Source organism: Lagenorhynchus albirostris, chromosome 2 (assembly GCF_949774975.1).
Source record: "Lagenorhynchus albirostris chromosome 2, mLagAlb1.1, whole genome shotgun sequence".
In the NCBI taxonomy this organism is placed as follows: Eukaryota; Metazoa; Chordata; class Mammalia; order Artiodactyla; family Delphinidae; genus Lagenorhynchus; species Lagenorhynchus albirostris.
The window spans coordinates 180,556,006-180,578,828 of NC_083096.1; the positions used below are offsets into that span (position 1 = coordinate 180,556,006).

Genomic DNA, 22,823 nt, shown 5'->3' on the forward strand with positions numbered 1-22,823 from the left:
TTCAATTTAGGTCACAAACATTCTCCATTTGTTTGAAATGAAAGGGAGGGATTATTATTTTAATATATTTATTATCTGAAATGTATTCTAAAATTACCTCTTTTGGTTTACAGATAGCTCATATGGAGGGAATCCACGAATTGGGTGGAGTTAGCAGAAAAGTCAATTCTTTAGTAGAAGTATACTGTGAATACATTCTAATACCATTTAGCTTTCGGGACAGTATTTGCTGCTGCCATTGTTATTAGTAGTAGTAGTACTGTTACTTTTGTTATCTGGGCACGTAAACCTGAACAGCAGCAGCCCAGAGTCGTGGCTTCGTGAGGGCCGCTCTGGGAGGGGGGCGGGGCGACCCTGCTGACTCACCACCACGCTGTCCCGGGCTGGTCTCCATCACTTGCTTCTTTGGTGATTTGGCCCTTGACTCGATGTACAGCCGCTGGCCTAGATTCTTGATTTTGTTTACACTGGCATAGACCTGCTGCAAAGTCAACTTATGGAAAAGAATGATAACCAATGTTTCAAAGATTACAAAAATGTGCATTAAAAGATACATAAACGAAATACATTTAACTTTTGGTTCTCTGTAGACAGAATGACTGAAAGCACAGTAATAGCATTAATTCAGTCTCCCGCTGCACCACAGCACACGAGGAGCAGTGAAGCTTTACAGCAATCTGTCCACAACATGCTAATTTTTAGGAAGCACACAACTGACCCAAATATCACCTTCTAAAGGTGATATTTTCTTTTTAGAGACATTTTCCCAAACCGGAATGGATCAGAATGTCTATTACCCGATGAGATCTTCCAGACGAGAACTAAGAAGCCACATGTCTCGAGGTACAGAACCAGCACCGACACGTTACGGTTAACGACACAGGAAGAAAAGGACACGTGCTCAGAAGCACACGTGTGCTCGCTCACCGGTGCCTTCTGCACCTCCTCCATGCAGGGCTCGCTGGACTCACTGGAAGATGCGATGCTGAGGTGATGCTCCTGAGACCCGCTGCTCCCCAGGCTCCCATAGCCACTGGATGCGCTCCCGTGAACGGGCTGCAAGAGAGAGGGGCCCGTCGCAGCCCCGGGTGATGTGGCCATCAGAGGAGAGACACAGCATTACCTACCTCTGAGCTTATCTACAGTCATCACAAAATTAAGATTAAAATTTCTGAAATCCTAAATGAGATGTGCGAAGGATGATGCTGACATGAAAGACATTCCTCTCTCATCTTGGTAATTCTCAAGGGCAGAACCTACTTTTCTAGCCTAGGTGGGTATTTCTAGAACAAACGTTTTAAAAGCCACAGTAAATAAATTTAACAAAACATGAAAATAAACTAACTCTTTATGCTGAGTTTGGAATAGACAGAACATATTAAATATATACTGTACTTTTCCCCAAGAACCTCAGAGATACTTTATGAACTCTAGAGACTGTATGAAAGACATTTTGAACACTACTGAGTAACAGTTTTAGTGATACCATCAGTAAATGCTTGACAAGTTTACTGACTGACTCTCTAGTAGAAAGCATTTTGGTATTTGTTTTCAACAAGCAGTTTTTCCTACTTTGGCTCATAATGACTAGAGATACAGAGACCTGCCACCCCTCTCCCCACCTTTAAAACTGTAATTATTAAAAAAAAACAGTGAAGCCAAAACACTGGCAGCGTCTGGAATACAAGAATGATTCTTTCATTTAGAAATAACTTCTCTATCTTATTGCTTCCTATGACTCTGTTTGTCGTCTTAAATTGGATTCTTACAAAAAGTCCTGTGTATTTAACACAGAAAAAAGGAAAACAAGATTAATGAAATTTAATTTGAAAACAAAAAAAGGAAGACAAAAATTTCTGGAATGTAGAGGGTAAGGATTTCTCTCTCCTCACGGTTTATTTCTGTGAAGTGACTTTACTAAGACTGAATGTTAAAATTAAAGACAATTATGGGAATATTATGTTTGTTTTTTTAAAATCTCTCACTTTACCTGTAAGAGAAGCCTGTGAATTTGTTCTTGTAATTCTGTTATGTCTTTGTCATTACTGTTCATCTTTTTTATTCCGGTGGCAAAAACATTCTCATTTAGTGGACTCCTACAAAATGCCAAGTGAAAGATTGAGTCAGACAATTTCAAGTTCATTTACAACGAAGGCTAAAGTGATTCTTAATAGAAAATTCAAACAATAAACCTATGCTTTTACAAAGCAGCTCTTCAAGTCCAAATATAGAAACTATGAAGCTCAAACTCTATTCATAGAGGTAGAGAGAATCCTAGGAAACAAATGAGGTATTAACCGTCTTCTTTAGTTTCTCTGCAGCTGTAATCATTCTACTGTATCTGTATAAATTTAAAATCAGTGGTAGGTATACCCCTAGCTACTAAAATACCTTTAACAGCTACTGGTCTCAGAATTTAACATGAACTGAGTAACCTACTGGCTATGAGAAATTTTAGGACCTTAAGTTTGGCAAACACACTGAATGCTTAATGTACTTAATCACTCAAGCTACCTAGTAAAGATGATTCTGCAGCCCACCCGCGTGATGAACATGTGGTTGCCACAAAATCTTCAGTCTTATTTATACCCCAATTCTAGAGCATCTGAAATCTACCACCGGAATACAGTGAGAGGCAGACACGTCAGCAGAAAGAGCAGCAAAGACAAGCGACTGACATTCACGCAGGCCCCGCTATGTGACAGGAAGTGCTGTTCTATAGCACACATCGAGAGTGAGTGCCATTTTCTACACCCTTACGACGTGCCGGGCGCGGTGCCAGCCGCTCCACCAGGCACCCCGTCCTCGCTTCCCTGAGCCACACCCCGGCTCAGGTCCCCCGCTGTCGGGTCTGCCAGGTGCTCCCGGGGCCCAGAGTCCCGGCTCCAGGCCGCACGCTCTCGGCCACCACACCGCCCGGCCTCTCGGCACCTCGGTCGCACTAGTGCTGCTAATACCGGACGTGCCGCGGGCCAGACACGTCACCTCCTGAGTCCTCGCGACCCTGGCAGGTAGGAATCAACCCGGCAGAGGTGAAGAAACTTGCCACGTTGCCGCGGCCAGGCGGCCGGGGCGCGTCTGAAGCCGCACGCCCGACCCCCAGCCGGCTCTCCCTCCTTTTCCTGTTACGAGTCCTGCACGCTGCCTCTCACACCTCAGACACGCGGCAACACTTCCCCAAAGACAGAAACTCCTGGCAGGAACGGCGGGACGCCAGCGGGGTCACGGGAGGCGTCAGGAAGAGGCCGCGCCCCCGCCCAGACCCTGGGAGGCGCCAGGCCCTGTCCGGGGGCACCGGCTCTGCGACGCGGGACGCGGAGGCCAGCTGCACCTGGACGACAGCCTGACACTGGCACGTCTCAGGTCGCAGGCGCCCCCCCTCGCCCCCTGCCCCCGCCCTCCCCCACCCGCCGCTGGGCGCCAGGCTCCTCCCGCGCTCCGTTAGCTCCTCTGGCGCCTCCCACGGCCCGGCATGTAAAAGCGTGGCCGCGTCAAAGAAGGGTCCCTGGGGGCTAAAGTGCATCCCCGTGTGCTGTGAGCCTGAATGTCTTCCAGAGGCGTCTGGGCTGCTGTTCAAGTGCAATGCCGAGTGGAAACAGAACCTTCTGCTTTGTGCTATGAGATGTGGATGTTCCCAGGCGTGACCCTTCCGACAAAACCAAGTTGGGCTTTTAATCACCAACTACAGAACTCAAAGGATTCGCCGCCTTCATCAAATGGTGTCAAGCTCGGCATGAAGTGTTGGCTGCGGCGGTGGCGGCGGCGGCGGACGTCAGGAAACGGGTCTAGGAGTAAAGAAGGAAATCTGGTGTCCGTCTCCACTTTGCAACCTCCTGCCTCAGTGATCGCCGGGAAAGTGACTCTGTTTCACAGAATGCGGGTTGGTTTGTTTGTTTTGTAAAATCAGAGGTAACTGCACAGAGCCGCTGGGAAGGACCTGGAGAGAGCTGGACACTCCCATAGCCCCCTCCCTACTTCAACTGTCACACTTTCCAAAACTCTGCTCAGCGCATCACAGTGCCATTGCTGTTTTCCGTTCTCCCATACGCGGTGGGCGGCAAAGGGAACGTCTGTTCTGTTTATAACCTCAGCCTCAGCCTATCACAACGCCTGACTCAGCAGGTGACCGTAAACACTTACTGAAGGAATAAATGCATTAAAATAATTTTATAAGCGTAACAGATAATTACTGTTCGATGAGAGAAATTAATACCTACTAGCCTCTAAACTCTTTCCCTCACATAATCCTGGATCTTGAGATGCAATTATTGGTGTAATTTTAAAAAACACTGAAAACATTGGGAGTACTAATATGTCGGTTTATTCCATATATTTTTAATCAAAGAACTGAAAGGATGGCTTGGAGAATGAATCTAGGATGCACCTCTAGCACTGACAGGGAGGTACTCAGACTGGTCAACAGACACCCAGATGGACGTCTCGTCAGAGGAACTGTACTTGCTTCGGGGTTTCCTATATTCATCCTAAGCAACCATCTGATTTTTAAAAAATATTTATTTATTTGGCCGTGCCGGGTCTTAATTGTGGCGCGCGGGACCTTTTTTGAGTTGCGGCATGTGGGATCTAGTTCCCGGACCAGGGATCGAACCTGGGCCCCCTGCATTAGGAGGGCGGAGTCTAAGCCACTGGACCACCAGGGAAGTCCCCAACCATCTGATTTTATTTTCATTTCCCAAGAGGTCTCCCTACTGGGAAAAAAAAAAGTCCTTTCTGAGCAGCACGAATAGCACTTCCTTGGCAGTCATGTTCGTTACCTCAATTATCCAGTTAGTTTTCTACCACAAATCAGCCTCATGAGTCAGGGAGGCAAGGAGCCCGATTCTTCCATTAAAGCGGCAGACCTGCTCTGCTGAGAGGCCAAACCCTGGAGCACAAGGTCAGAGCAACCTGAGGCCTATCTCACAGTGGCCAAAACATCACTCTATCACGATATAACACGTGATAAAATACTCCTACTGGGAGATGTACTGTTCTGTACACAGAAGTTTTATTCTTCTGTGTACAAAGTTGTATAACAAAATACAAAAGACAGAGTTGCTCAATTTCAGCATGACACTGAAGAGTTAAGTATAATTTCCACTCTTAAAAGAAATAGACATCAAAAGGAAACTTATGGGATGGGCCAGTTAAGAAACCTATAGGTCAACTTTAAATGGACCACAAAGTCCAGGGACTACAGGAGTATCTCAGATTACAGGAACCGTGGTCCCAGTTGCCCTGGATCCATTTTGCAAGGCTGTTGTATGGACAGGTAACAACAATCAAGCGGGCTTGGGTCAGCCATGCTGGCAGCAGAATAAATATGAAAGAATTTAAATATTAAAAATAAAGATTTAGGGACTTCACTGGTGGTCCAGTGGTTAAAGACTTTGCCTTCCAAGGCAGGGGGTGCAGGTTCAACCCCTGGTGGGGGAGCTAAGATCCCACATGCCTCGAGGCCAAAAAAAACAAAACATAAAACAGAAGCAATACTGTAACAAATTCAATGAAGACTTTAAAAAAAAGACCATTTAAAAAAAAGACCATAAAGACTTTAAAAAAAAGACCATTTAAAAAAAAGACCATAAAGTCAATGAAGACTTAAAAAAAAAGACCATTTAAAAATGGTCCACATAAAAAAAAAAAAAGATTTAATAAAATTGACACAAATAAGTGGAATTTGACAGCAGAAGGCTGATATAAAAAATTTTACATGCTCACTGAAGAGAACCTTAAAATTCAGAAAAGGAAAAAATACAAAACTTCACCCAAAATCCCACTATCCACACATAACCAAAATGTATTTTCTTTCCTTCTAATCTTCTTTTTTCCTATTTCATAGTGTTTGTGTTTTAAACATAATAATAATCATACTGTATAAAAACTTCTGTATGCTGCTTTTTACATCATCTAATATATCAATTTCCCATACTCTCTGTAAAAATTTTTATTGACCAATATAATAACATGTCAAGCAGATATTTCAGAATCTACTTAATGATAGACATTTAAGCTATTACAATTAAAAAATGCTGCAAAATCTGTCTTTTCTTTATAAGGCTTTCTGTATTTCGGCTTCTTTAGAATATTCCAATAAGGGAATCGTTAGGCCAAGGAGGTAGAAATCTTATAAAGCCCTTGATACTTATTGCCAAACTGTCTTCCAGAAGCACTGAAAAAAACCTGTCCTTCGTTTAGTTCACGTGTTAGTTGATTCAAAGGCGAATCAATGGGCCAAAGAACATTATTTGGAAAAAGATTTTTTAGAAAATACTCAAACTGATTGACTTACGTTCGCACTTTATGCCGACCGATGATGAAAGAAACCTTCCGGCTCCATGGGTTCACAAAGCTGGACCAACTGGAATCCAACACAATGTAATCCCCATTTTGAGAACAAAATCTAATGGGTGAATGTTCAAAGGGAAGATGGCCTGCATACTTCAAGACTATATAAAATAATAAGACAAAATTAGAATTTATTTAACACGGATATTGATTACAAATGTCTTTTTTTAAGGCATTTATTTGTAAGTGTTTTAGAATATCAAAATAGAAAAAGAAAATTGTTTCAGCAGTTCCAATACATTGCCTACCTGGTTAAAGGTTAAGCTCTAACGATTAGAGCTTCTGAGACTCTCTAGTGAGAAATGAAATGACAAACTTAAAAAGATCAATGAGGGCTTCCCTGGTGGCATGGTGGTTGAGAGTCTGCCTGCCGATGCAGGGGACGCGGGTTCGTGCCCCCGTCCGGGAGGATCCCACATGCCGCGGAGTGGCTGGGCCTGTGAGCCATGGCCGCTGAGCCTGCGCGTCTGGAGCCTGTGCTCCGCAACGGGAGAGGCCACAGCAGTGAGAGGCCCGCGTTATCGCAAAAAAAAAAAAAAAAAAAAAAAAAATCAATGAAAAAGAAATGTCCTCCTATAAAGAAGTAGGTCCTTACCTTTTTGGTGTATGGCGACCATTAGAGAACGATCTTCCGGGTGCAGGTATGTTAGGATGGATGTTCCAATCAGATCCTGAGGTAGGTAACCCAGCAAAGGCACTGCTCTGAGCACAGACACAGCACAGGCAGCATGTCACACGCACCAAGTAACTCATACCTTATATACTTTCAACAGTACTTTTCAGCTAAACTCTAAATATGACAAAGGGTATGCAAAAGATGTTCATTACAGCATTTATAAATGCTACAAACAACCCAAGTGCCTATATTGTGGGGAAATAGATACACAATCTAAGAAATGTTGGTCATCTGACATATTGCATCAAAATCACCTGTGAAACTTCTAAAAAACAGATTTGCAGGCTCACCACAAGCTTACTAAATCAGAATTTCTGTGGTAAGACTAGGAGTCTATATTGTTAACAAGTTCCTCAGAGGTCTCTGATGCCCTCCATTTCGCTGCCTTTTAAAAAGTCTACAAAGATCACATTATAACATAGAAAAATGCTTATGATGTTAAATGAATAAAGCAGGCTACAAATTTATACAGAATAATTAAAATTATACAAAAACAATGTCTCCCAAAAGGTGATATCAAATAGACAACCAGTCACAAAGCCATTTGTAGGATAAAGGTTCATGGGAAAATTCTGATGTACAGACACTCAAGATGACTTAGACAAAACTGACTCCAGAAACATTTTCTAAGTGTACAAATTCACAAATACTTTCTATTGCAATAAACTTAAGCTGTTTTCAGAATAACTTCAGCTAAAATTTTCTTACCTTCTACAGATTATATTATACAAAGTATCTCACTAATTACTGTTTAGTTTCAGGGTAACTAAACGGTAATAAATAGGTAATAAACCCATTTCCAGATGTTAAAAAAATTTTTTTAAAGCTTTTTTTTTTTTTTCTTTGGCCGCATCACTCGGCTTGTGGGATCTTAGTTCCCCGACCAGGGATTGAACCTGCGCCCTCGGCAGTGAAAGCATGGCATCCTAACCACTGGACCGCCAGCGAATTCCCTGTATGTTAAGATTTTTTAAAAACCAAAATTAAGGGCTTCCCTGGTGGCGCAGTGGTTGAGAGTCCGCCAGCGATGCAGGGGACACGGGTTCGTGCCCCGGTCCGGGAAGATCCCACATGCCGCGGAGCGGCTGGGCCCGTGAGCCATGGCCGCTGCGCCTGCGCGTCCGGAGCCTGTGCTCCGCAACAGGAGAGGCCACAACAGTGAGAGGCCCGCGTACCGCAAAAAAAAAAACAAAACAAAAAAACAAACCAAAATTAATAACTATCATAACTGTCCCAGGTTTTTTGACATTTTTGCTTATGCTTATCTGTGGTACGGTACATTGGTTCTCAGATTTTCAGATTTCACAAATAAGTACAATTTTTAAGTAAATGCGGGTGGAAATGGAGGGTACGAACAGGGGATAACAATGTTTTATTTTTCCAAATAAAGGTATCAAAAAAACAACAATAAGCAACAACTATTATGTACTGTCACTAACTCTTTAAATAAGAAAGACTATTTTAATAACCAAAAAAAAAACAGGAAGGACGCTAAGTTCAAAATAAGTAACAGTTCTTCACACACAAAACAAATCTGCCTTATTTTTCTTTCTCTTCTCCCCCACTTCAGACTAATAAAAATTCATTATAAACTGTTTGGGAAGCACCTGCCTAGTGGAAATAACACTGGAATAGGACTTGGAGGCCAGAGTCGTGGTCTCATTTGGACCACAGTCATCTAATACCATGTGGCCCACGTTCATTGTCCTCTTGTGCAAACTGGAAAAATAATTTCTGACTTTCTAAAGCTTTGAAATACATATGATAATGTGTAAATCTTAGCACTATAACATGCAAGATATTTACATTAAAAATTTACACAACACGGGACTTCCCTGGTGGTCCAGTGGTAAAGAATCCACCTTCCAATGCAGGGGACACAGGTTTGAGCCCTGGTCCGGGAACTAAGATCCTACACACCGCGGGGCAACTAAGCCCGCGCGCCACAACTACTGAGCTCGTGCATCTCAGTGAGACAGCTTGCATGCCGCAAACTACAAAGCCCACGCGCTCTGGAACCCGCACGCCGCAACTGGAGAGAAGACTGCGCGCCACAACTAGAGAGAAGACCGCGCGCCGCAACGAAGAGATCCTGCATGCCTCAACAAAGACCCCGTGTGCCGCAACTAAGACCCGACGCAGTCAAAAATATATATATAAGGAAAATAAATAAATATTAAAAAAATGTACACAACACAAATTTCAAACTAACAAAACTCAAATGCGCAGATGAATAGATTCAGCTCTATCACGTTACGTTTAACATATGTTAAACGTTATGTAAACTTTTAAATATTTTTATTTTCAGAAACAAATTTCTTTTAGGCTTAAAGAAGTACTTACCTTTCATCTATTTCAAGAAAAACACACCCGGGGGTGTGTGTTGTGGTAAAAATTCTTTTATCCACTGGGATTCGAGGAGCTATGGAAACCAGAAAGACTGGTTTAAAGGCAAATACCTAATTAACTATCCACTTAACATATTAAAGAGGGAACCAATTCTATAGGCCCTGGCAGAAATCTCACCTAGGGACCTGGCCTTTGAGCAGCCAAAGCTAATAACTTTCATTATTAACCACATTTTAATTAGGTCAAAACGTGATGCCTACTCAAGTTAATTTTAAACAGACAGAAAGTCTGTGTACCTCGAATAGCTTATCCATCACAATCTAACAGTCAAAGATGGGGTCATTTAGAGTTCAGGACAAAAATGCTTCATATTTAGTGGTTGAATACAACTAAGCAAATAGGATGTAAAACGTCAGTACAATAGGGACGTATTTAATCTGTAATAAAATTGGCAGGGTCAGTGCTGCTACAGTCTGCTTTGACAATGTAGTGATTAGCACATTAGGGAACAATTTGAGCATGACACTAACTCCGCTTACGCACGATTTCATTTGCAAGAAACACGAGGTGAATGCAGAAAAGAGCAGCTAGTTGAATGGAGTCACTTAGGAACGTGAAGAAACATGCACACACCTGAAACATCCACCTGCAGCCTCTGTTCACCAGGTGTGCTCTGAGCCACGCCCGTCCAACCTGGTGATGGAACTTTCCCTCTGATTTCAGTCCGCCTTCCCCTCACTCCTCACAGTAATGCACAAGCTGCAGCCCTTCCAACACCCACGTCCACAGCAAACCGCAGGGCTTTTCCGCTGTGGCGAGCCGCATTTATTGTATCACTTGTGCATTTCTTCATCATTTAATGTGTAACACCGTGTTACCATTTTATGAGATTCCCGTCTTATTTTTAATGTATGGTTACTTGAGTGTTGTGCACCTAAACTCATTTTTCCCATAAGCCCTGTGGTTTGTGTGAATTTTTTTGCACAGGATGGTAAGTTTTAGGAAAGCATATGTCACATTACAGCAGAACCAACTGTAATTTCAAATTATAAATGGAAGCTGCTTCTGTTTTGATATATGAATTTAGCAATGCTGTTCTGCCACTGGAAGACATAAATTATACTTTTCACGCAGGGGGCTTTCAAAACACTTAAAAATATAAATTCATTCTTGTAACCTCTGTATGCAACAATTTCAATGATCTTCTGTCACGTAAGACAGAAGTAAAAGGCCACAGGATGGTCACCAGTAGAGAAAGGATTAGAAGACTGCGCATCTGTGGCCAAGTCTGTGCTCAGACCCCTGGGCCATGCTGTCCTTAAAGGAGATGACCACACAGGAAGTCAAGGCCAGCAAACAGAGACGTCAGCGAAAATCAGCTCAGGGCCAAGCTGAAGACAGTGGCTGCAGTAAACAGGCTTTCACGTGCTTCTTTCTGATGTGCTGACACGTCACATCTGACCTAAACGCAGACGCTCCTGACCTACCTTCGTAACCAGAATGAATCTTCTCCACCAGTGTGAGACAGCAGGGCTCAGGCTCCAGGCGGGCCGAGCTGTGCACATGAATCAAATAGGGGATAATCCGGAACGGGCAGTAAGGCTGCCTCAGCTCCCGGGCTTCACCTCCACTGAAGAGAAGAAAAATGGTTTAGTACCAGTCCTGACCTGTTCACTTAGTCCAACGTGAAACAAGGCCAGGGAAAATGTTTTGTTGGTAATTTCCAAGAGAGACGTGTCTGAATCTAAAATATTTAGACATATTTATCTATTTATTTTGGCTGTGTTGGGTCTTCGTTGCTGCATGTGGGCTTTCTCTAATTGCGCTGAGCGGGAGCTACTCTTTGTTGCGGTGCGCGGGCTTCTCATTGCAGTGGCTTCTCTTGTGGAGCACGGGCTCTAGGTACGCGGGCTTCAGTAGCTGTGGCTCACGGGCTCAGTAGTTGTGGCTCGTGGGCTCAGTAGTTGTGGCTCATGGGCTTAGCTGCTCCGCGGCACGTGGGATCTTCCCGGACCAGGGCTCAAGCCCGTGTCCCCTGCATTGGCAGGCGGATTCTTAACCACTGCGCCACCAGGGAAGTCCAAAACATATTTATTTTTAAAAGGAGGGACACGTTAGTTTAAATTTTCAATAGCCACGGGCAATGATACTCGTTTGTTATTGGATGAGTAGGAGGCTTTCTGGAGAGGCGGCTCACCAAGGTGAGTGTGAACCGCTCACTAATTTCAGCGTGACTTTCTGTTCCTGCTGGGAAGAGGGGCAGGCACAGCCACCTGTCTTGCCTCGTGTGTCTAAACCAAGTACCACATGGTGGAAAACAAGGCCCCCTGGGATCACGCCCCCAAGCCGGCCCTCCGTCAGCCCTTCCTACACCCTCGTTCAAATGACCGATTCAGTCCCACCGCTTCAGCCGCTCCGCTGCCCGGCGCAGACCTTGTGTGCGGCTCAGCATCGCCCACCGTGCCTAGCTACAGGGAGATGGCGGGGCTGGACCCTCTCGGCCAACCGGCGCAGAGGCTGCTCGCTCCCTGTCAGGAGGCTCCCGGGGGCGAGGGGTCTGCAACAAGCACACAGATGTCCATCCTGTTTCATCAGCCTGGCTGCCTGGAAGACGTTTCCACTTGGATCTGCCCGAACGTCCCAACCTGTATTTCACGCTCCCCCGTTTCTGCCCATCGCACCTCTCCTCGCCAACCATCACGAGCGTGGATGTTCGGGGGTCTCTGGCCGCCCTCCCGCTCTCTTCTCTCCTCTAACTCCAGCATCTCCTGTGACTTCTCCACTCTCAGCCGTGACCCTGCTTCCTAGGTCACCGCTCAGAAGAGCACCTTCTCCTGGCACTCACCTGCGAGCATCTGTACCTGTGCTAGTGGCTCCCCTCCCATTTCTGTGCGTGCTTTCTCCAGGCTCATCCCGTCCTGAGCTTCTCAGCGCCATCTATACGCCGATGACCTGCACATCTGTCTCTAGCCCGGCCTCCTCCCCTGAACCCCGGGCTCCTGGACCAACGCCTCGTCAACATCACGAGGCAGATTTCTACTCGACACTACACACTCACCTAAAACTAAGGCACATGCTCTCCCCTCTGCTCTCCAGGCAGCTGCTTGTCCTACAGTTTCCTCCTCCCCAATACATGGCACCTTGAGCCAAGACTCCCACGTCACCTGACTACTCTTTCTATCTCGCACTCGAAACTAACCCACCAGTATATGCTGCTAGGTCTCCCCTGGCTCAGGAAAGGCACCTGAAAACATTTACCAACATAAGAAACACACAGAGCGCTTACTACGCGGCAGGCACTGCTCTCAGATCTTCATAACCAACAACTCACCTGCGAGTGACAGAAAGAACCGACATGGCCCTCCCCACACACGCACACCTTTCCAGGTTATCCTTCCCCAAGCATTCGAACACTCTTAGCGTGAGTCCCCCTCAGTTCCATGGAGTGTCTGAATGATCCATTACAAGGATTTCTCTTCCCCGCATATCAAGAGCATTTAGTAACCTCAATACTACTGTTGGTGATCATGACGTCATTTAAAACCATTTTTTCTTTTTACTTTGAAAGTAACATTAACATATCAAAGTAAATTTGGAAGAGAAAAAAAAATCACTAATAAATCCTACCAGAAATCAACTACTATTAAAATTTTGATCTCTCTTCTTCTAGTTCACTGTCACTGGACCTTTTAAGTCCTCATAAATATACCTATCCTGCTTTCTTTCAGGTTGTTCAAAATTTCAAAAATTAAGCTTAAATGTGACTGAAAAACAAAAGAGCTCCAAAAAACTGTCATCTGAAAGTATATTTAATGTCCAGTAGCTCTCACATGCCCTGGGTTAAGAATGGTCTTTCTGGTCTCTTCCCCTGTTGCATTATTATCTACTTTTCTCATAAGTACACGTATCTTCTCCTCAATCAAAACACAAACTTCTTGCAGCAAGAACCAAGTCTTGTCTTTTGTATCCACAACAGACCTAGCTGAATAAGGCATCAAAATAAGTGCCAAATAAAATCAGAGGGATGAGTTTGGGATTAACAGATAAGGACTGCTATATATAAAACACATAAACAAGGACCCACTTTATAGGTCCTTATAGCATAGATAAATATAGTTCCCTGTCCTTATAGCACAGGGGACTGTATTTAATATCTTGGAATAACCAATAATGGAAAAGAACCTGAAAAAGAATATATATATGTATGTATATATGTGTATATAATTATATATATATATACACACACACACATATGTATAACTGAACCACTTTGCTGTACAGCTGAAACATTGTAAATCAACTATACAGTCAATTAAAAAAAATAAAAAATAAAGTAAAACCAGAGCCCACTCCACCGTTCCTGGCCTCCAGGAGCTCCCACACTCACCGGATCCTGCAGAAAAAGGATTTCACCGGAGCGAATTCATAGCGTGAGGCTGCTGGAAACAAACACACGTGTCAGTGTCCCGCCCGCACGCAGCTCCTCCCCAAACTGTCACTGCACAAAGGGGAGACTCTTTTCAGGGACAGAGCTGCTCTTGATTAAAATAGGACTCTCCTCCCTCACTAAGATCTAGTTCCATCCAGTATTTTCCCAGGGCTTTTTCGTAAATAGTAACCCTCAGGTGAGACCCTGAGAGCACCTGACGGAGGCCTCTCCCTGTCACCCCCTGCAGTCCTGTCTGCATTTCTGCTCCTGCCTGGACTCACTGCTTCAAATGTCAACGTAATCATCCTGCGACACAATTATTTCGCTGGTAATATTCTATTCCCCTGTAATAGTCTGGACACATCTCAAAAACTGGGAATTCCGATTACTTAGAGCTTTCAGGTAGAGGATACATACATTTCTTTCCTTGGACAAATTCCCCAGAGCTGTGTTCCTAGATTAGATGATATCATTTCATGACTCTCATCATATATTGGCAAACTTAGCTCCAGCAGATGGTACCAATTCAGTGTCATTAATAACACTTTCTCACACTTCTCATGCCAAAGGTTTTGCTTCAACTTTATTGACTTCGCATTTATTTTATTGATGTGTGAGGTGGTAATTCAGAAACATTTAAATTTGCCCATCTTAGGAAACTGAACTTATTTCCAAATCTTTGTTGATTACTTTATTTCGTCTGGTAGAACTCCCTGAATATACATCTTTTGGGCATTTATTCACTGGAGTGAAAAGTTTTCAGTTATAGAAACCAAGGAGATGTTTACAACCAAGGAGATGTTTTTAAAAAAATACACACTGAAGGAGCACCTACAACGAAGATTCTGAAGAACCAAAATACTGAACGTGGTCCAGGTGTTTGTACTCCTAAGGAAAGGATCATAGGAAGAATAAGAAAATGGGCTTTTGAGTGATCAAGAAAAATGTTCACAATTTAAAAAAAGCCCTCCAGTTTAAAAGTAAAGGGACCAGTGACCAAACTCCTGTAATTCGTGAAACTATGAAAGTTACAGGCCCAGAATTCTGAAGCCAGAAGTTCTTACAGAATGTCTGGGAGAAATAACAGAAAGAACTTGACAAAGTAAGCTAAAGAAATTAATTACTCTAAGATACGCTATCATCTTAACACAGAAACTGTTTCTGGAGTTTCTGTGGAGGAAGTAAGGCAAGATAAAGATTTTTCAGAACTATCCTTGATTTTCTGAGCTGACTCTCGCGGGTGGGAACCGTCCCTCGGTGACACTTTCAAACGCTCGCCTTTGGCTGAGGGCAGTTCTCCCGCTTTAAGGCACAGTCCCAGCAGCCATGGGGTCAGATGGGCTCTGGATGCACGCTGCCACGGCGAAGGCCGGCTCCATACTTGCAGGCAGTGTGACCCTGGCATCTCTGTGACCATGGCAGATAAGAAAGGGCACAGTTGCTGGCTCTGAGGGACCCGACTGTTGCCTGAACCCTGCTTCCTGCGGGCTGCCCCCGGCCCGTGCCCATACACGGAGCAGGCAACGAGGCAGGACCATTCCATGGAGACGCCGGGCTCCTCCAGGGGGTGCACCCTCTGGCTGCCTGGCCCAGAAGCTCTCTGCACTGCGCTGCGGCCCGAGGCTCCTGTTGCCCAGCCCTCCCCCCGCCTTGCTCCTTCCAGCGATGCCAGCGATGCGGGCTGAGGGCTCCTCTCACCACCTTCCACCCGCTCCCCCAGTCAGCGTCCCGCTTCTGGGCAAACCCGAACTAATTCAGTTACTCTGTCCGTCTACCGGAGAGAATGACAGTACCTACACCTCACAAGGTTTTCGTGAAGATCAACTCGGTTGATCCACGAAAGCAAAGAGAAGGGTCCCTGGCAAATAGTAACCGTTCAACAGATGACAGCAGTTAAGATGAGCCTTTATGCTGCGGACGCTCCAAATATCTCCAAGTCTTCCCCAACCTACAGCTTGCTGGGTTCTCACAGAAAGCCTGTATTAACAGGCACGTCAGAAACTGTGATTCTCATTTTACAACGAGAAGCCAAGTGGCCTCCAAGGTTCACGGAGGGACAGAATGCAATTTGAAACTCAGACCTTCAGATTCTGAGCTTAACATTCTTTGCACATAAAAAAATACTGCAACTCTGCTGTAAGGTGAACTCACTTACACTACTCATACATTGTAGCAGGCACCTGAATTCAACTGCATCCCCCCCCCCCCGCCAGAGTCCTGTAACACAGAGAGCCAGCCTACCGGATCTCAAAAACAGTACACGGGGGCCCGCTGTCACTTCCACACCTGGGCTGGAACGTGCAAATTCTTGTTTCTGGAAGTGTGTTCTAAAGAAACAGCGGTCAGATCCTTCTGAGAGGTCTGTACAACAAGCCTAAGTGGAAATGTGCTCTAACACAGGGCCAAAGCTGACAACTGCTGAGTTTAGAGCTTCCCGTGTCCTCTTAATGTCCTATGAGTTCAAAGGAAGGGACAGAAAGAAGTAACATGAGCACAGCCCAGAAATGGTGTGGAGCTAAACAACGGCCCTCAGGGAGGGTGTGGATCCCTGGGGTTCCTAAAGCGGAAGTATAGTGTGAGAAGTAAACTAAATGGCCTTCATCTTTATGGAGCAAGTAAATGTTTAGGTCCAAGAGACAACACTTTCAGGGACTATTATGTTTTTACAAGTAGGGGAAATACCATTGAGTAATTAGCAAAGATAAGAAAGTGAAAAGATCAGGGAATTCCCTAGTGGTCCAGTGGTTGGGACTCCACGCTTCCACTGCAGGCGCATAGGTTTGATCCCTGGTCGGGGAACTAAGATCCCGCAAGCCTTGCAGCACAGCCAAAAAAAGACAAGTGAAAAGATCAGACAGAGACTATAGGACAATACCGAAGGGAAAATGGGAAAGACAGTACCACATGTACTGTGGTACACTGACAGTACCACATGTCAGTTCTGTTCACTGTTGTACCTTAGCACCTAGAACAGCTCCTGGCCCGCAGACACTGCTATATAATGTCTACGGAATGAATAAACGATGAACAAAAGCAGAGAAACAAACGTGGACAATTAAAGGTTGAAAACGCATGTTTTGGAAAGAGGAAGAAAAATGAAATCAGTGTTTTTGAATGAAGGGAAAAAGAGAGAGGGAGCTGGAAGAAAGCAAAGGTGACAGGTGTCTTTTCTGAAGCTTATATAAAACGTGCAGAGAATGCGGCAAGGGTCTGGGATTGAAAAAAGAAGGCTGTAACACTGTTCTTCACTGGACTGAGAACTGGATTAAAAACCAGAATGAGTACAGAGCTCTAGATTTGCAGGATGAAGTTCTGAGGATCTGTTTCACAACACTGTGAATGTACTTAATGCTGCTGAACTGTACACTTGAAAATGGTTACGATGGTAAATTTTGTGAATGTGTTATTTACCATAATAAAAATAATCAAAATTTTTTAAAAATGAGAGAAAAGGGTTTGGGATCAAAAAGGAAGCTGATCTTTACTAAGTTCTTTAAGATACATTTCACAAAAAATATGAAAGAGGGAATAAAGGGTGACTTAAGAAAGAATGAATGGGACTTCCCTGGTGGTGGAGTGGTGAAGATTCTGCCCTCCCAACGCAGGGGACCCAGGTTCGATCCCTGGTCAGGGAACTAGATCCCACATGCATGCCACAACTAAGAGCTCGCATGCCTCAACTAAGAAGCCCGTGAGCCACAAGTAAGGAGGCCTCAAGCCACAACTAAAGAGCCCACGTGCTGCAACTAAGGAGCCCACGTGCTGCATCTAAGGAGCTGGAGAGCTGCAACTAAGGAGCTCACCTGCCGCAACAAAGACCCGGCACAACCAAATAAATAAATAAATTTTTTTTTTAAAAAAAGAGTGAATGAATGAATGAAAGATTACATGGGATTGAATAACACAAAGAAAACTGTGAGTGGGAACCCACTCCCCACCCCCAGTTCAGGAAAAGCAGTCTTTCAGAAGGAAAACAAAATGATGAGATTCATAACTTTTGGGGAGAAGAAAAGCTGGAAAGGGATCTAACTTTGAGAAGCTTACCTCCAGAGCAAAGCAGAGAAATAATGAAGTCAGTATAAGAGGAAAAACATTTAATTTTATTAACAGCAGACACTTTGTAGCAATTAACCTGCTATACATGATGCTGTAACACACCATATCTATGGCATATAGTCTGTGAAACTAACTTGATTAAATGAAAACAAATTTATTGGATCTTTATGTTATTAGCAGCATTTAAAATGCTATTTTCATCACATTCTGACTTTTAAAATGAAGAAATAAGAAAAACTATATATTTGCATGTTCTGAATAAGGCATTCATTAGTGTACTATTTCTGGAAGAATGAAACTGATCTTTACCAGGCAAGATAAACATCTGAATATTGGTCCCATTACCTCTTTGGGTCCAGTTGTTCCAGAAAGGAAGCTGAGCGTGGGCAGTGTGCGTGTAGAACACCCTCACGTCTTGAGGGGCGAGCAGTTCAACGAAATGAGAGGACTCTAAGAACTCTTTCTTACAGTGCAGGATCGAAGGAGCCTGTTCAGAAACGTGCACCAACCTTCCAGACAGAAATGAAAAAACTGCCACGAAGGTATCCTACGAAAAATATTTAAAATAAATGCAAAATATTGAGATACATACTGGCAATATTCCCTGAATAAGTTTCGTCTAGACGTCTACCATGAACAATATCTTAATACCATGATCAGTATCTTAAAACACACACACACACACACACACACACACACACACCCCTGCAAAGGCAATAAATCGCTGTAAAACCTGCATTGTTCCCTCTGAAGGTTTAAGTTCTGCCAAACAATGCACCAGCTCATTCTACACGGACTAAACACAGTGTATACACTGTATACACTTCTGATTCCCTCTCCTTTGCAAACTGTACCTGGAAGGACTGTCTTCTCTTCACCCATATGCATATTCCAGGCTTCAAGACCAAGCTCAAGAGTCACTTGCTCCAAGACGTTGTCTTTGACAAACCTCATTACATAAGAATCATTTCTCTAATGTGTTCCATTAGACATACACATAGCTTACTTATAATCGGCCACTGCTTGTACCTGCTAGCAAGTGGCGTATGTTTTCCTCTCTAGATTTACTCTGAAGATCTTAAAGGGAAAATGTTTTCCTTAAACTTTTTTTCCCTTTTTCCCTTTTTTTCCCTTTTTCCCTCCATAGCACCTACTACAGTGTTATAAACACATCAGTTAGTAAAATAAGCACTGTAACGTTAGGGATAGCTCGTGCTCCAATATTACAAAATCTTTAAGTTACAATTATGTTGAGGTCTACACATAAATTAAGTAATCTCCATCATATCAGCAAAACATGAGGTTCCATTATTCTGTCAACACGAAGAGATTCAAAAAAGATACACTAAATATCTCTTCCAAAATTTTACAAAAAATGACAGCATCTCAACTCACCTGCTCTATAAAATCCAGTTGTTACAACTTGAAGTAGTAGGTATTGGAACTAAGAATGATATAAATAGAAATTAACAATTCGGAGATTAGAATAAGATGCAGGAAATCACTCTGCAGTGTTATTTTTTTCTTCATTTGAGAGAACTCAGGGATGCTAAGGAGAGAGAGGCACCTCATGACGGAAGCAAAGCCAACTACTACTCATGTATTGCTTCCTGTTTTTAGATGTTTTCTCTGGCAAGGGCAGGAGAAACCCCACAAGGCCTCTTTACCAGTTTTCTCGTATGCTTGACCTCAAACTGTGGTTACTGAAATGCTCAGTTATTATTTAAAAAAATCTGCATCTAGATAAGATCGTTAGGAAAAATCACCCAGGTTGATATGGCAAAATCTGTGAATTCTTACTGTGTTTTTGGAAGTGTGCTCTGAAGCAATAGCGGCCAGCTCCTCGAGACTGTACATGGTCACGTCTGCTTGAGGCGCTCCATTCTGATTGAGAATCTGGAAAAACTCACTGTTTGCTAAGAAACACAGGAAAATAAATAGGTAGTCCAGTGACAAGAGTATCTTTAGGAAATCATTTTTCATCAGTATAAAAGCAGGCTTGTTTTTTAGGATGAGGACACCTCAGCATGTTTTCCTTGAAACCAGATCATTTTCGTCTTTCAACTAAAATACTGATAGTTGTACAAACTTAAGATTTTGAATTTTATGAGTTCTGCATGTTCCAGATCACAAGGAATGAGACACACTGAAGGTACCAAAACAAGGTACTGAAACCCAAAATTCCAAATACACACACAGGAAATCTGTATGGCAGAAACATTATTCCAGGATTCAGGAACTATATACCATCTATGAAGCCACAGAGGTTTGTGCTACAGAATGCGTATTTTTAAAATCCCTTGAGAAGAAGTCTGAAAAGCCATAAAAAGAAAAAAATGTTTACGACCATTCGTTTTTAATTTGGTAAATTCCTGATACATCATGACTGTATTTTAAAAGTATGTCCATGGCTGGGAAATGTAAATGTATTTAATCAAGTGTATTTTTCCCCTAATAGTCACAGAAGACAATATTCTTTTAAAAAGTGAATCTTCAAACTGTGCTTATACCGAGCTCTACTCTCCTGAAACAAATCAGCAAAATACTGCACAGTTACTAAGCTATGACACAGATAAGGTTCTCCGAGTGCTCATGTGAAAAACTAAGATGCTAATGCCATCAGTGTAGATTTGCACATCTCACATAAAGCACCATAAAAAGCTCAAAACATTTCTGTGCCTAAAACCAGGCAGACAACTGCTCTGGCCCGGCTGCTGTTTACGAGCAGTGGTGTCCGTGCACGACTGTATTCCCTCTCCAGCCCGTTTACCTTGCACGCTGTGTACGCAGCGAAGGGCATAGTTGAGAGCATCCAGGGTGCTTGGTTTACTCTGTCTCTCTGACGGAAAGTATTTTTTCATTTCTTGGACAACCGTTATAAGGTCTTTGGAAACCCTGTTTTGATCTTGTGGTTCACTGTAAGATAAAAAAGATTCTAAATTCACACTTTCGATTATAAGTCAACTTTTACTGAACAGCGTATTTCATGCCAGGCCCGCTTTCTAAGCCCTTAACATGGATCAGCTCATTTAGTTCACAGATTTATTATCCACCACTTTTTTTTTTTTTTTTACAGGTGAAGAATCCCAGGCAAAGAAATTGGTAAACATCAAGCATTTTCCACTCTCTTATTCCCACTTCAGCCTAGAGTCAGCTAAATTCCTCAACCACTTTTTACCTTTTGGTTAATTTCCTTCAGTTTCTCCAGGGTATTTCATTCTAAGTTGTCTGAGTCTCTTTAAACTTTTTCCTAGGCTTACAAACAAAATATAGAAAGATGTAAGCCCGCCTTTCCCCTCTACCACCCCAGCAGAGAACAACAAACACATCAGGTTATTTCACCTGTTGCTGGTCTGCACGCATTTGCTCCGCAGCTGGTATTTCCGGCTCCACATCTCAGCAGAGTCCTTCCCCAGCGCCTCAGGACCGCTGGCCTGTGGTCCTTCAAGTTCATGAGGCTGCCTCCGCCTAGAGTCCTGAGATTTACCACCGGACACTTCCAGATCTTCACAGGGATCCATCGCTCGCCCGGCAGTCCTCAGCCTGTCGCCTGCTACTTTGCGATCGGCGACGGAAATGTACTTCTCATTTTGGTCCAGGCCATCGTCTCAGAGAAAATGTCAGTCATCACAAGCCAGCAAGTAGAGGTACTCTTTCTGCTCCTCCGGGGGCACTTTTCTCCCCAGTATTTCCCTGCAGTCTTGGACGTCTCCGCTCACGGGAGGTCCACCGTGGAGGGGGACGGTGGAAACAAAGGTGACAAGTGTCAAGAGAAACACAATCTGATGCTGGAAGCTCGGCTGTGGCTCGCGGGCTGGGCAGCCCCAGGGGGATCCCGGCTCCGGCCGCCCCGAGAGTCGGCGTGCACCCAGGACCCGCACCCGGCAAGGGGCAACTTGAAGCACAAAGTTCCCACAGCGCAGGACAGGCTCGGGGCGACGGCGTCCGGCGGGCCCCGAGGCCTCCCCGCCCGGGCCGAGCCCTCACCCGCCGCTGCCGCCTCCCGCGGACCCGCGCGCCGCCGCTTGCCCAGCTGACCCGGCCCCACGCAGTCTCGAGGCCAGCAGCGTGCCAGGCGGTCGCGGGCGCCGCACCCCCCGCGCACCACGTGACGCGGTCCCGCCCCCGGGTCGCGCGATTGGCTGCCGCTGCCGGCTCTGCGGGACCCCATTGGCCTGGGGGCGGGACCCGCGCAGGGGCGCCCCGGTTACATAAGCGGAGGCGTGTGAGCGGGGCAAAGGTCCCGGAGCTCTCTACGTAACGCCGGGGGTCGGCCCGAGGACGGCGCTCGGCCAATCCCGGCCGTCTGGCACGTAAGGAGGGGGCAGAAGGGGCCCTGAGGAGGCTCCAGTCCCCGCCCCGCTCCCGGCCCCGGGGGATGGGCCCCGGGGGCCGCTGGAGCGAGCGCGGCAGTGATTAGGGCGCTGGAGCCGCCAGTCATGAGGGGGCGGGCCCCGGGCGGCGGGGTGGGCGGGGCCTGCGCGGCCTCCACGTGAGCGGCCGCGGCTGCCCCAGCTCCAGAGCTGGGGAGAGCGGCGCAGCGCTGAGGGCGGATCGGGACCACGCTTGGCAGACGTCCCAGCGCTTTCCCTGCGTCTTCTCGGGTTCCCGTCGTTTCCATTTTTCTTAACGACCTTCTTGCTCTCGCTCCTGCGGACTCTTAAGTGAGGGGCTGAGAGGACCCGGCAGTGTAGCAGCCCTGGAAAGATCAAACCCGGTTTTCAGAAGCGGAATTCTGACAGCGAAACTTAAAACATTTCCCTGGTCTTCCTAAAGTTAAAGATTCACTTAGCAACTGGAGGAAGACAAGTGTCTGTAAAAGACATGATTTTGGGAAAGGAAGATGTAGATAAGGCCTTTAAAAAACACCGTCGGAAGACTATTTGTGTCTCGACTCCTCCGAAGTGGAAGGTGCCATGTAGAACTCCGCCCCTCTCCGGTGCCTGGTACACCAGAAATCTTAAG

At 44.9% G+C, this 22,823-nt stretch overlaps 1 protein-coding gene across 9 annotated transcripts in view; it reads right to left on the bottom strand.

The window, feature by feature from the left end:
- Positions 1-21,919, bottom strand: part of PER3 (period circadian regulator 3) — a 66,334-nt gene extending 44,415 nt beyond the window's left edge. For 2 of the 9 annotated variants that reach the window (XR_009539107.1, XM_060141550.1), the window contains exons 1-13: positions 21,201-21,919; positions 20,629-20,774; positions 19,659-19,774; positions 18,204-18,405; positions 13,761-13,812; positions 10,861-11,003; positions 9,368-9,446; positions 6,944-7,050; positions 6,293-6,449; positions 3,680-3,862; positions 1,991-2,096; positions 928-1,056; positions 367-493 (exon numbers count right to left, since the gene is read on the bottom strand). Coding sequence is in view for 8 of the 9 variants with exons in the window: in XM_060141550.1 (XP_059997533.1) it covers positions 367-493; positions 928-1,056; positions 1,991-2,096; positions 3,680-3,862; positions 6,293-6,449; positions 6,944-7,050; positions 9,368-9,446; positions 10,861-11,003; positions 13,761-13,812; positions 18,204-18,405; positions 19,659-19,774; positions 20,629-20,774; positions 21,201-21,379 (1,726 nt within the window). In the remaining variant the exon portion in view is untranslated. The remainder of the gene's footprint in view (positions 1-366; positions 494-927; positions 1,057-1,990; positions 2,097-3,679; positions 3,863-6,292; positions 6,450-6,943; positions 7,051-9,367; positions 9,447-10,860; positions 11,004-13,760; positions 13,813-18,203; positions 18,406-19,658; positions 19,775-20,628; positions 20,775-21,200) is intronic. The other 7 variants (XM_060141551.1, XM_060141553.1, XM_060141555.1 and 4 more) reach the window with 7 other exon arrangements.
- Between the last annotated feature and the right edge of the window lie 904 nt (positions 21,920-22,823).